This window comes from Equus caballus, chromosome 15 (genome assembly GCF_041296265.1).
Source record: "Equus caballus isolate H_3958 breed thoroughbred chromosome 15, TB-T2T, whole genome shotgun sequence".
NCBI lineage: Eukaryota > Metazoa > Chordata > Mammalia > Perissodactyla > Equidae > Equus > Equus caballus.
The window spans coordinates 48,910,260-48,924,608 of record NC_091698.1 but is presented as its reverse complement, the minus strand read 5'-3'; the positions used below and the strand labels follow the sequence as shown (position 1 = coordinate 48,924,608).

Sequence of the window (14,349 nt, the reverse complement as noted above, 5' to 3'; positions counted from 1 at the left end):
GAAGAGGAGGAGGAGGAGGCAGAGAGGAAGGGGAGAGGGAGCACAGATGAACAGTTTGGGAAATAGGACCAAAAAGCAGAGAGTCTCCGAGAAGCCCTCCTTTCTGCCAACACTAAAATGATTGCCAGCTCTTTAAGTGGTCCAAAATTGGCAAAATCAGTGGACTAGGCTATCTCGGAACTGGAGGAGACAGCACCCGACCCAGACATGTGGTTCCGGTTTAGAGTTTACAGTCACATCGCACCAAATCACAAGCTGCCCCAGGGTCCTTATGTGTATCTTCTGCTCAGGATATTATTGCGGACTGACGTGATTTTTATTGTTTGCACTCCCTGAAAGCAGACAAACTCTTCCCTCTGCTGTCATTCCCTACAGAATGACAAAGTCCCACAAGGGTATATAAACACCTTTCCTTTTGCAAAGCAACCAGTTTCTCGCCTATTTATTAGGGCACCAAGGAAATTCAAAGGTCAACGATTTAATTTATATCTCCTCAAAAGAAGAGTCCAGTCAGTGCCACAAGCAATACATAACCAGCATTCCTTTGCTGTTACTGTAGTTGCTAGAACAGATGTTAGTTTAGTCAGTGCCCAAAGCAGTAGGCTTAATGTTTTGTTTCATTTTTTTAAGAAGCACTTGAATAAGTGACAACTAGAATATTCCTGGGTTTCTTTTACACACAATCTGGCATCAGGAAAACTGCTTCGTTTGCAGGCCGAGGAAGTATGAAAGGTGCAGCTAAGGTCATTATATTTGGCCTGCATTGCCCAAGTGCAAGGACTCAGCAAAGTTATCTATAAAGCTGAAAGTTTTTGAGATTGTATATAAAAGGTACAAATTCAACCAAAATAAATATCTAACAAATGCTGTTCATGCTAGAGTCCAATCTGGCAACCTCAGTTGAGCTTTACCTGCTGCTTTTAAAATTTGCGAATGCACTGATCCCTAATAGATAAAAATGTTGGATGATGATCACACATTTGTATTTCATACTTCCTCCCACTATGTAAAGTTATCTCCATCCTTACTTCTGTGCCTTTGATCGCATTTCCCTTTCCTTCTGGAACGCCCTCTCCTCTCCACCTACCCAGATTTCCCCGTGGCTGCGAGGGCTGCCTGGACCTGCCCCGGGTTGCCTCACTGGCCTTGGCGAGCCTCCTGAGCTCCCTCTGTTCTGAGCTCAAGTACTGTGGTCCATAGCATCAGTTAGCGTTTCACTGCACGTAACTTGTGCTGCTCTCTGAGCGAATCCTGTGAATCAGTTCTGACTTTCTAACTGGACAGTGATAATGTCTTCCAGGATTAGAGATTGACTTTCTTCATCTTTCTGTGTCTCCTATTGCTAAGCATGTGTTAGAAACTCAATAGAAAATTATGTGTTGGTTTCTTGTTGCCCTATTATGCATTTTAGAGACATTGTTATAAGGACTCAATCATCATGTCACCACTAGTAAGGATCTATCTCTATGAGGTGCCACCCAAATCATAGGCACGCCTTCCACCTTTCCAAGTTCATAAACTAAAGCAACAGTATACAGTAGGTATGCATGTATGTATGCTCACTAATGTACGAGGGATGATCAATAAGACCAATTGAGCATATGCATTAAATAAATAGCTACATTAAAGGCAAATAGACAAGTCCCTGTACCTGATGGAACAAAAAGTGAAAATGAGAAGTTAGCCTTTCTCTTCCAGTATCATAGTATTTGAACATTACTAAGTAACTTTCTCTGTAATCCTATTTCAACAGCCCACTCACAGGAACTAAGACATTCTGAGTGCTAACGAGCTACATCTTGTCTGCATTATTCTCTAAAAACTGGTTTTGGTTAACAAATTCTATGCATTTTATGGAGAGAAAAGAAAGTGCTGAATGAATCCAAGTTTACTTATTATCACCCTCACCATTGTGAGGGACCTGAAATGTCTCTACTGGGTCAGGGTGACAAGAGGCCCAAGATGAGGCTGGAAAACCCTGACACAGAGTGTCCTTCCACAATAAGGACCTCAGAGCTTGAGTCTGTAAGAGTGTGTTATCAATCTTCCCCAAAATCGCATACTAATGATGGCTGACCTAAGGCCTTCTGGTATTATTCATACAAGGCATAATAAAGTAATCAGATTTATAGCAAACTAGAATTTACACATCCAAATGATTGTTGCTTTTTCAAAATATTTACCTTGGAAAACCATATACTTTTTCCACCAACGCTGTTACAATTCCAACTATCTTCTGCACTCCTGCTCTGAAATTGCCTTCACTCCGAAGGCACAGTATTTGAATATCCTCAATAGGGGAATAAGGAAACGTCAGCATAATTTGATATCAAAACAACCCCAAAAGCTATGGGAACCAGGTCTGCTGAATGGATGGCTGTCATGCTGGGAACTTACCTGGTGAAAAGCAAAGCACGACTAAGAAGGTGTAAGATTTTGTTTTGTGGCCTTGAAGTGGTTTCAGAAACAGTTCCGTGGGAGGTGTTTCAGAATCAACTTGAGCCATGGCTGTGTCATTGGAGAGTGCCAGCACCAGAAGCACTAGTTTGGAGGGAATCAGATTCATGTGGAGGGGAGAGTCCTGCTGTGTTCACCACATGAACAGCCTTGTTATTTCATAGCCATGCTTTTTAAAAAGAGTTGCACATGGGCTCAGGTCATTCTCACCTACAATGTTTTCTACACTGCTGACTTCGTGGGTTCAGGAATCCAATATCTTCAGTGTCTATCAATTTTATTGCCATTTCTAGCCCAGATTACCTCTCAGGTAGCAAGAATGAATCATAATGTTTGATTATGTTTTATCCTCATTGATGTTTGATCAACTTTAATGAGGGCTGTTAAATTTGCCATTGGAAAAGCCCCTTGAATTTCCTTTCCTTGACACTGATGTGGCAATCTGAAGGCCTGTGGTTTCCCAAATATGTAACCTGGGACCACCCACTAACACCATAGCTCCAGCCACTGTCAGCAGGAGGTTGTTCACAAGAATCAAATTCATTTACCTAGGCCAAGCCTGGGCACATCACCAGGGACACGGCTTGGGCATAGAAGCAAGGGGAAAAGAGAAAGGGAAGTCACACTTATTAAAGGATGGCCACGTGCCAGGACCTTTACAAACCTTGTCTCATGTAAGTATCAATTCAATCCTGGGAAGTAGGAATTATCTCAATTTCGTGTATGTAGAGAAAAGGAAGTTTAAGAGAGGTTGGGTAACTTATCTAAAGTCCACATAGTAATAAGTGGAAGAATTAAGGTTTAGACCATCTTTTGCTGATTCCAAAGCCCAAGCTCTTTGCAGGGAGGTTGGTGAGCTGTTTCCTTGATGGGGCTGTGGAGGGAGAGGAGAGAGCTTTGGACAACATTGGCTCCCGTGCCATTTCTGCCACCCACCAGCTATAGACGGCTTTAGCCTGCTAAATTCTCATTTCTCTCAGTCTAATAAATACTTGAGTGACTATTAAGTCCTTCTACGTTTGAAACACTGTACTACATCTCAAAGTTACAAAGATGAGTAAAGTCAGATATATGTCCTCCAGGGGCTTAGTTTAATGGGAGAGACAATATATAATATACAGTAGATGCTGAGATAAAGATATAAAGTGAGGGCACAGACTGGGAGTTCAGTGGTAGTATTTACTTGTCTGTGTTCCCCACTCAACTCCAAGGTCTGTGATTGCAGACACCATGTCCATCTTTTACGCCAGTGCATGTAGAGAGCCCAGCACATAGTAGGTGTTCAATAAATACATAAGGTATGAATGAGTCAGAAAATGCCTGAGCTAAGCCTTGAAAGATGGAAAACCATTGCCCGAGCAATGAAATTAAGATAGGGTGTTTCAGGGAGAAGAGGAACCTGAGAGAACAGTGAGGGGTGTACAGGGAACTATATGTGATTAGCTTTCTCAAAATACAAAGAGTAAGGAGGGTGGTGGTGAGAGAGGAGGCTGGAAAAATAAGAGAGTCTGGGTTGTGAAGGGCTTTGTGTGGGCTAAGGACCCTTATACTTAGGGGTCCATAAATGAGTCCTGGGGATTTGATGGACCCCCTGAAATTGTGATCAGAATTTGTGAGCTTGGGCATAAATGTGAATGTGTACTTTTCTGAGGAAAGGGGTGTTTCACTTTCATCAAATTCTCAAATGTTAAGAACTCTTGCAGACAATGAAGAGCTGTTAAAGAGTTCATGGGTAGGCAGAACTATTAAAATAACACTTTAGGGCCCGGCCCAGTGGTGTAGTTTGCACACTCTGCTTCGGCGGCCCAGGGTTCAGTGTTTTGGATCCTGGGCACAGGCCTAGTACCACTCATCAGGCCATGCTGAGGCGGTGTCCCACATGGCAGAACCAGAAGGGCCTACAACTAGAATATGCAACTATGTACTGGAGCTTCGGGGAGAAAAAAAAAGAGGAAGATTGGCAACAGATGTTAGCTCAGGGCCAATCTTCCTCACCAAAAAAAAAAAAAAAAACTTTAAAGTAATAAAACTTTAAAAATAAATAAATAAATAGCATTTTAGATAGATGACCTAGAAGTAGCTTCTTGGGGAGGCAAGAATGGTGGTGGAGAAACCAGTGAAGAAATAACTGGAACTGTCCAGGAAAGAAATAATAGGATTCTAAACCTAATCAGTGGTGTTGGAGATGGAGTAGACAAAGGCAGATTCAAGAAGTACTTAGGTGACCAAAAGAGCTGGATGTACTGATGGAGAGTATGCCATCAGGGAGTAGAAAGGAGAGAAAGAAAACTGAGACTGACTTCCAGATTTCCAGCTTGGGTTGATGAGTACTTCCATTGAATGAGGGGAGGAGGACAAGTAGGTCTGAAGGGGAAAACAACAAGCACAGTTTGAACTGTTGAGTGTGAGGTATCAATAGGACTTACCAGACAGCTGAATGCCCCTGACTGTGACCCTGAAGCGTGAGGAGAGATCTCGGCCAGAGACAAAGATTTCACTCATCACTATCTAGATGAGAGGTTAAACTACGAAAGGCAATGAGACAGCCCATGCAGAGTGTTAGAAAGAAAAGCAGCAGTGGCCCGAGAGTGCATCCGTGGGTTGCAGGACACTGTAAATGTCCTCAATGCCACTGAATTGTACACTTAAAAGTGGTTAAAATGGCAAATTTTATGTGTTTATTTTTTTACCATAATTTTAAAAAGTGAAAAAAAAAAGCAAACATACGCTTCAGACAAAATAAAAAGTATATACCTTTCTAAAAAAGAAAAAATGGATCCATGGGGCATGCTGACACTTAAGGGGCTGAATATAAGGAGAAGCCCAAGAAGAAGGTGGACAGTGAATAATCAGAGATGGGAGGAAGGCGGCTCAGGAGAGCACCATCGCAGATGCCAGGGGGCTGGAATCCCGGCAAAAGGCAGGGCCGGGGGGCAGAGAAGTTACATAATCACTAAGGTTACTTCCAGAAATAGCAGTCAGAATATATAAGCTCTGGGAGAGACAGAGAATTTTGGTCTCCGGGCTTGCCCATCCAGAACTTCTCCGCAGTAATAAAATGACTTAAATTTCATCTTTCAAAATAAAACTTGCCCCTGCTCCACGAGTTTCGTCTGGGCAGGAAACAGAGCTCAGACCAGCTGCTGAGGATGGTTCTAAATTCCACTTCAGAGCGCTGGAATGTGATGCATCCCCAGCGCCAGCCCCCGCCCTGGGAGGGAGGAGAGTAGCCTGGAGCGAAGGGGGGAGCAGCAGGGCGAAGGGGGGAGCAGCAGGGCGTGCAGAGCCCTCTAGCCCCCTCTGCCAGGGGGCTGACACTCCTCTGACTGCTCACAGGGTCACCCATCTGACCAGGACAAGTCAACACGTTCCTTTTCCCTCTCACCAGGATGGCCCCTGTGGTATTTAGAACAAGCAGGTTGCCATGAGATCACAAGGTCATAGACCAGAGCTGCCCCTGGCCAAAGGGTCTCTTTCCCTTGAGGGCTTCAGAGGCAGCCTCACCGGATACCAGAGAGAGGGAGAGAGGCTGGGAGTGGGGGGAGGAGGGAGGGATCGCTGGGGAGCCTCACGCCATACCGCCATACCGCCATACCGAACCCGCCCTGTCGCGTCCTGGAGTGCCCCGTGGCGTCATCATTTACCAGCTGAATCCAGGGAAACAGCGTTGCCAGCTTTTGAGAAGCTCTAATGGATCATCAGCTATTTTTCTGTCATATTTTTGGCACAGTTTGCCTAAGAAGTCCTTCAATGTGGCAGAATACACCTTCTAATTCATTCTTTCATGTTAGATGTTTAAAAGATAGCCTAGTCTAACCGCATGAAAGAATCTGAGTATCTTCAGTAATTCAGTCTTAATCTGCAAAACCCGGCACGGCCCGTGGGACTGTGGCAGACCCACCACCCATCAGGGAGGGCTCCCATAACCCTTTGTTAATAATTCGTGTCTGCCGCTGGGGTCAAATGCAATGGTTACAATCACCAGGGCCCATCCTGGGGTAAGTTAAAATAAGAGATATGGGAGGGGTCACTGGAGTGGCAATAATAAAGCGTGTGAACACACAGAAATGAGACCCCCAAAAAGGATATATGAAAACCTCAGTGTTGCCTTTATTATTGTGGGCTGGAGACTATGGCTGAGCGTGGCAGCAAATGGGCTGGAAACAGAAGCCCAGAGTTAAATAGATTTACCAGCCTTGTCCTGGGCGTGGGGCCTGTCAGGAAAGACTCACAGCCAGGGGCAGAGTTACCAGGAAGCTGAGAAGTTTAAGCTTCAGGGATCCTCATTTGAATGGGTCCCTCATAGACTCCCCTGGGAGGGGCCCTTATAATTTTGAATTCATATTTTTCTGTTCATTTTCTTAAAGAGGCTCCCCCAAAATTATATAGGCATCAGGCCCCCCCCCCCCCCCACAAAACCAGCTGGCATGGAGCAGAAGAGGGCAGCCTCTGCTCCCAGTGGGAAGCACGGTCCAGGAGAGAAAAGGGAGAGAGGATGCCAACATGCTCGGTTCACCTTGACCTTATTCCTGGATGAGTAAAGAGGGAGAGAAAGGCAGAAAGCTTTCAGAGCAGGAGCAGGGAAGAGGGCTCCTTCCTTAGCTGAGACCGCTCTCCAGGCTGAGCTGAAGGCACGTCATCGGCTGCCTAATAACCTCACGCCTGGGCATCAGGCAGATCCCAGGCCAACCCAACTTTGAGATGGAGGATGTCACAAAGCATTTTGAAGTTGAGCTTCCCTCAGTCTCCCAGTACTTCCTCTCAGTTGTATCCTCCTCCCTTTACTATGGCAACACGCAAACAAAACAGAGAGGAGCAGCAGTGCTCGTGCTCGATTGTCCAGAGGGCTGCCTCTCCTATCACGGCACACAGGGGCCCACACAAGACCCCTCTCCCCCGTGCCATGCGCCAGGAACCCCAAATTACCTACAAACCTACCAGTGAGAGATGCGTTCATTATCCAAGTTTCCAAATCTATACCCTTAAAAACACTGCCTCCTTGGCTTCAAAGAGATGCCCTCATTTAGGGAGCTGGGAACAAGAGGAATTAAAGAAAGTCGGGATGCTGGAATTTGGCCTTTCGAGTCAGGCAGCGTTCGGGAAGGTCATCCTAACAACCGCCTGACCGCCCGCCTGGAGGAAGGAGAGGGCTGAGCACATCCTGCCCTTGCATTTAATGTTCCGCGTCTGCGTGCTCAACAGGAGGCCCCTGTGTGAGCGTGTTATACTTCAGCATTTGACACAGGGAAAAAAGGCATAAAACCATTCCTTGAAAAACCTGGATGATCTCCTCCAACGGGAAGATGTACCACCTTAGGCTGCTTGCTTTACACCAGCTTTCTTTCAGCTCTAGTCACACATCCCAGAGCCACCCCCACCACCCTCACCCCCTGACTTCCAGCCAAAATTTTTTGAATTAAAGGGCCATGTTGATTTTTTAAACTTCGTTTTCACTTTTTTCTGTTTTTTTTTTTTTTTTTTTTGGTGAGGAAGATTGTCCCTGAGCTAACATCTGTGCCAGTCTTCCTCTATTTTGTATGAGGGACACCACCACAGTGTGGCTTGATGAGTGGTATGTAGGTCTGTGCCTGGGATTTAAATCCACGTACCCCAGGCTGCCAGGAGCATACAAACTTAACCACTATGCCACTGGGTTGGTCCTGTCACTTTTTTAAATAAAATAAGAATTTAACTTGTGCTGATATTTAGGCTGTCAGGAAAACAACAGTGGTAGGAATCAATCTTTGACAATTTATCTGGTGCTTTTTTTCCCTCTGAAGTCTCTTTTAGAAAGTTTCTGGTGAATGACACGCGGGGGCTGCCTGGCAAGGGCAGATGTCAGAGACTGAGAGTTTGCTGGACAAGTCAGCACGTGCTTTCATTTTATGTCATAAAATCAGGTCCATGCGAGTCCCCACTTCAGTCCCTACAACAAGGCAGCTGTAACAGGCTCACTTAGTTAAGTGAGATAATGCATACACAGCACTTAGCATAGTGCCAGGAATGTAAATAGCATGCAATAATTGTTAGCTATTGTTAGTAACATTAGTACTGAACACATTCAAGAAAATGCAAGCATTTCGGAAGGAGTGACGCTGTAAAATGTCATCCTAAAGAACTGGGCAGCATTGCAGCAGCCCTCCACCTGGGCCTTTGACCTCCAGTGTTTCCCTCCGCAGGTCCATACTCTACAGTGTCAGCAGCATTTGCTTCCCAAGAAACAAATCAGATCACGGTGCCCCGGGTTAAAGTCACCAAGGGTCCCCCTTGACTCAGGATAGAAGCCACACTCCCGGGCTTCATTTGCATGGCCTTTCACAGTAGGGACCCCACCTCCCTTGCACCTACCTTCCATGCAGTTTGTGCTTGCCTTTCTGTGCAGTAATGCCAACCTCTCCTGGCCCTGCGGGGCGAGAGCTCCAGTGTCGCCTCCTCTATGAAGTGCCACTTCCCAGGCACGCAGTTCTTAGCACTGGCTGAGAGCAATAGCCTGCTGGTTAAACCTGTGAGCTGTGCAACCAAACTGCCCAGGTTTCAATTCTGGCTTCTCCCTGTGACCTGAGGCAAGTTTCTTCACCTGTCCTTGCCTTCCTTGTATTCTTATCCGTAAGACGGGGAAAATAATACTATTGAATTCACAAAGTTAATGAGAATTAAATGAGCTGACATATGGAAAGCATGTTAGTACATAGAAACAACAGTCCCCAGCACACAGTAAGTGCTCAATACATGTGAGCTGTACTAGTAATAATTACTATGATCATCCTTATCATTATTCTTATTCCACCAGAATGTAAGCTCTTTAAATGTAGAGACTGTTTTGTTCATTGCCTGGCACATAGGAGGTGCTGGTGTACAGCTGTTGAATGACACGCAGCCCCCTGCATGTGGGTAATTGTTTATACATCTCCCTCAGCACACCGTGAGCACCTTGGTTCTGTCGAATTAATCCTGTATCCCCAAGGTCTGCTCAATGGGCACAGAACAGATGCTCAATTCATTCGCTGAATGAAGACAGGAATGAACCTCCGAAGATGCGTGTACATGTTATATCCCAGTAAAACATTAATTCAGGTCTAAGGTTAGAAATTCATGCCCTCTGTCTGATGGTATCTCTTCTGCACTGGGTGTATAACATTTGCTGGAAGATCTTAAAAACCAGGCAGTGCATTTGGGGCTTTATCTGGAGACTGTCTCCAGAACAGGAGAAAGTTCCTCCAGGAGCTCCTGCCCCTGTTGTTTCCACTCCCCCAGTGCTCCTCGCTGCCCCTTGCCCCTTCCTCGGTCGGCTACAGCCAGGGAGACCTGTGGCTCCGAAAGGGCAGACCAAGCTGGCTGGAGAAAGGCTAGATGTAGCTTTGTCCAAACCCAGGAAGTCTTCTCCCAGGGTAGAAGCGTCCTCTTCCCCTTGTGGGTCTGGTCTTTCACCTGCCCGCTTCACAGGAAACCTTCTTCTTCCAGAAGGAAGTAAAAACATTTCCCCATAATACAGCCTTTCTACTTCAGTTCCTCCATCCAAAGTGAAAAATAAATTCAGGAGTGGGGAGAGTGAGTGTAACGTGAATAAATATAATCCGTAGTCTTTACCAAATTATAACTCAATACTAAAAGACTGCTGTTTAATGAGCCTCTCAGTAACCAAAATCGCTCAGTATTCCAAGTGCAGGCAGATTTACGATCTGAAATGCCCACCATGTTTGCTGTCATGGGCGAATGGAGGCAGGGTGAGTTACAGCTCGCTGTTTGACGTGATAGCTTTCCTCCCAATCGCCTGGCCAGGTCTGCTTTTATCCAGTCGACAATGCAGGGAGCCAGGTGGGGTTTATTATCTCCAGTTTACGGGCATGCAATGTACAGACTGAGAAATCAAGAGGGTTGTCTTTGACTAACAATAAATTTGGAAAACACACATGATTTCTTTGTGTCATCACGAGAGCATCATTCTCTGCTGTAGATCAGGCATAAATGTTGTGGGTCCAGAAGCGTCCTCTCTACCATGGCCAGGTCCATCCTCTGGCCCCTGTGCCCCCTCCCCACCCACTGCCCAGCCCTGCAGCTGCACTGTGAGGCTGCAGCTCCCTCAGGGGCAGTCTGGCATTCCCAAGCTTTGGCTTGGTGGGCGCCTGGGTGTTTAGTTCCCTGGCTTTGGTCAAAGACATTCCAGGGAATAAGAGCTGCCTTTAAACAGCTTCAAGTAGCCCCCGCTGAGCACTCAGAGCGGGAGTGAGTCAAGTCCCAGCTCTGCCATTACCCTGCTGTGTTACCTTGAACAGGCCTCCCAACCTGATCTGATCGTGCAGTGAATGGTCCCCGCTGAAGACACATGCACTAAAGATCTCGGGTGTCATTTCAAGAGGGTCACAGGCTTCCATCCCCGTGAGCCCATGTGTGTACCCTGAGTAAGAACCCTTGGGCCAGGTGACCTCCGACACCAAAGGGGGGAGCCCCCACTGCAGATTTTTAAAGAATGAGTTCAGTAGCCTATTTTCTCAGTAGGAAATGTTAAAAAGAAAAGGAAATACAGAATTTTTTTTAAAAAAGAACGTTGCCGTAAACCCACTACCAGCAAAACCACTCAATATTTTAGTAAATATCCCTCAGGCCTTGCCTCTCACTATCAACATATACACATAAATCCACTCATTGTATCAAGAATGTTCTCTCATGTCATTTAAATATTTTTTGAAAACACAATGTCTACATAGTAATTGATTGCGTGGTAGTTCTATAATATCTTATTAGCCATTCCTTAATTGTTAAGCATATAGATTGTTTTCCTTTTTATTATTATTATTATTATTATTATCCGTGCAAACATACCTGACTATTTTCTTGGACTAAAAGTGGAATTGTCAGCTTTACTCAGAAAGAGTACCTATGATGATTAATACCTGTGACAATTTGCCCCTTGCCCCCCACCTCCAAAAGTTGTACCCTGTCGCACTCAGTCACTGGGGGGGCAGTGGAGAAGGGGCCTTAAGTCTGCTTCCTGAGCCAGCAGTCCCGCAGTGCTGACACCGACTGGGGTCTCTGTTTGCTAAAAGTTAACAGCCGTCTCAGACCACAGCAACCGCGTCTGTTTTCAGAACCGGCCGAGGCATGTTTTGAAGGGGGTATAATTTGTCTTGGGTCACTTGATCTGACAGCAGCGTTGACTCATCCACCACACCCCTCCGCTCCCAGGTTCAGTGGCAGCTGCTCCACCCTCCACTCCCCAGAATCCATCTGCCCTTTATCACATCCTATCAGCAGGCTCGAGACTCTGCCTCATGAATTTGTAACATGCATCTATGTGAACGGGTTCAGGGGAGCAGGCAATCCTGAGTAGAACTGTCCTGAGCCCAGCCCAAGTGGTGGCAGGGACAGCAGACCCAGGGAGCAGGAGGCTGTCCCGGGCAGAGGGGGATGGTACAGAGGCAGATGGGCAGTGTAGGCCATCTCAACGCCCAGTTGCATGGGCAGCCTCCTGCTCTTTCTCTTGCAGGGTTGGTTGTTCAGAATGTTGTTCAAAGAGAAGAGCGGGCCTCGCTGAAAGACAAGTCCATTTCTCGTGAGAGTTGGCTACATAGAGAGTGTTGCCCAGAATGCTGGGCAGAGGCTCAGCCGTTTGCTTGGTAAACTGTGCTCTTCTCTGGGCCTTAAGTCTGCACATTGGGGATGGGGTGCAGGGAGAGAGAGAACGGAGGTATTGCCATGCCCTACCCCAAGCTCGCGTGCTGGTGGCACACGGCCTGCCCCACTGCTGACCGCCCTCTCTCTTGGCCCCGCAGTCCGATGGCTCCATCCTGGCGATCGCCCTGCTGATCCTGTTCCTGCTCCTGGCCCTGGCTCTCCTCTGGTGGTTCTGGCCCCTCTGCTGCACCGTGGTAAGTGCCCCAACCTCCTCCTCCCCATCTCGGGCCTCTAGCTGCTCAAAGCAAAGGGTGATGCAAGCGGAACAGGACCATGCGGAGGGAGAGGGAGAGGAAAAACTGCAAAGATTGAGGACAAATCTTCAATTTTTCATACAATTTATACAAAATTGGCAAAAACTAACATGATCAATGTAACCACGAGTCATTAAGAGTCAATATGGGTTAGGGAGTGAGATTGCCAATGGGCACACCCTTTGGGTGGAACAGCTGGGGAGGTGCTTAGCAAGGATCCACAGAATACCGTAAATCATGAGTGTTATTTGACAGTTAAGAAATACATATGCACGGTATGTACGGTGTACACACACATACACTCACACGTTGACAGTTGGTAGCTGATGCTCTTCCAAAACCACCCTGGTCTTAGCAACTAGTCTGCTCATCTGGGAGAGCCTTGGGCTTCTTTATTTTTAAGAATAAAGAGTGGCACCTACCTTTATTTCATTACTTTTAGCTAACATGTATAGGACGCACCTACTGTGTGCCCAGCACTGGTCTAAGCACTTCAGCTACAAGATCAATACGGATCTGCCTTCTCCCCATCATTATCACCTGGAACCACTGCATAGCTCTGGCCAATGTCACCCCAAATAGCTTAGGGACTGGAATAACCTGCCATCACCTGCTGTGCCAAAATGATATGTGCCTCGTTATCAATTTCTAGTCCCTGGCCCCTGGACTTGGAAAAGCCCAAACAAAGTAATATCCTATGAAGAAAAAACGCTAGCTCTCACCTGTCTAGTTCTAGCACATGCCCTGCTTTTGTGCAGTCAGAACATGCACTGCACACTCAGGCGAGTCTGAAGTGAGCGCTGCTCTGCTGCCGTGGCGTCTTAGTTCCTCCGTGGAGGGTCCAGCAGGGGAAAACAGACAGTGAGCCTCTCCAGGCAACAGCTTGTCTTCATTTTATCTCCAAAACGCCAGCATTTAGCACGCAGTGCATGAGGACTCACATCTGTGTGTAGAACTGAGCTGAACAAAACCCAAAGACTCATGGAGCGCTAGACTTGAGAACGAGGGGGAAAAGGCTTCGAATGACATTTTAAACAGGTGGTACATGACTGAGATGAGAAACTCGGCCAGGATGCGGATCCATGTGGCAGGGGCTTCTGGAAAGAAAGAGGCTCTTGCACCAGCGGAAGCCTCTGGGTGCTCAGGGAAAGAGACGACTTGCAGCCGACAAGAACATGTGTGCGAGGAGGGATCCAGGACAAGTGCAAGACTCGGGTCAATTAGTGCAGTCCAGACTGGACCGATGTCACTAAGATTTTAAACAGATTCTTACCACGACAGCCCCGAAAGCTAAATGTTGTTTTAAATACTTAAGGCTGCACAACCATTTTATTTTGAGGGTGAAAAAAACCCCATGAGTCAGCCAGAGTGTTTTCTATGGTGATTTAAAAACAAGCTTATTTTCAAGTCTGGAATTCTCGGCGGGAAAACCTTGCATTGGGTTCTTAAGGAAGAGGGTGGCCAGGGTGATGGCGGCGGCAGGCAGCGAACACCAGGGCTTCTATTGTAGCAGGCATCACCCTTGTTCACCTAGTCCCTTTGATGACTATCTGGGTAGGGACAGCTAGGAACAATAGAAAAGCCAGGCAGTGCTCCACCACTCACCAGCTGTGTGATCTCGGGCAAGTTACTTAACCACTCTGTGCCCCAGTTTCCTCATTTGTATAATGAGCACAATAAGAGTACTGACTTCATAGATAGACAGTGAAGATTAGAGGAGTTTATATATATAATGCTTAGAATAGTACCTTGCATAGAGTAAGTGCTTGTAGTATCATTATTATTAATATTAAAAAATATTTACTATAATAGGGAATATATTACTGTGTTGTATGTCATTAAATTTATATTGGTGGGAAACGTCTCATTTTTTTCCTGTTTTACTGAGATATAATGACATATTTCATTGTATAAGTTTAAGGTGTACGACAATGATTTGTTACGTGTATGTTGCAAAGTGTTTACC

General features: G+C 46.2%; 1 protein-coding gene across 2 annotated transcripts in view; it reads left to right on the top strand.

Annotated features, from left to right (window-relative positions):
* Window positions 1-14,349, top strand: part of ANTXR1 (ANTXR cell adhesion molecule 1) — a 218,807-nt gene that overhangs the window by 118,389 nt on the left and 86,069 nt on the right. For both annotated transcript variants that reach the window (XM_005599916.4, XM_070236270.1), the window contains exon 13: window positions 12,228-12,323. In XM_005599916.4, the coding sequence (XP_005599973.2) occupies window positions 12,228-12,323 (96 nt within the window). The remainder of the gene's footprint in view (window positions 1-12,227; window positions 12,324-14,349) is intronic.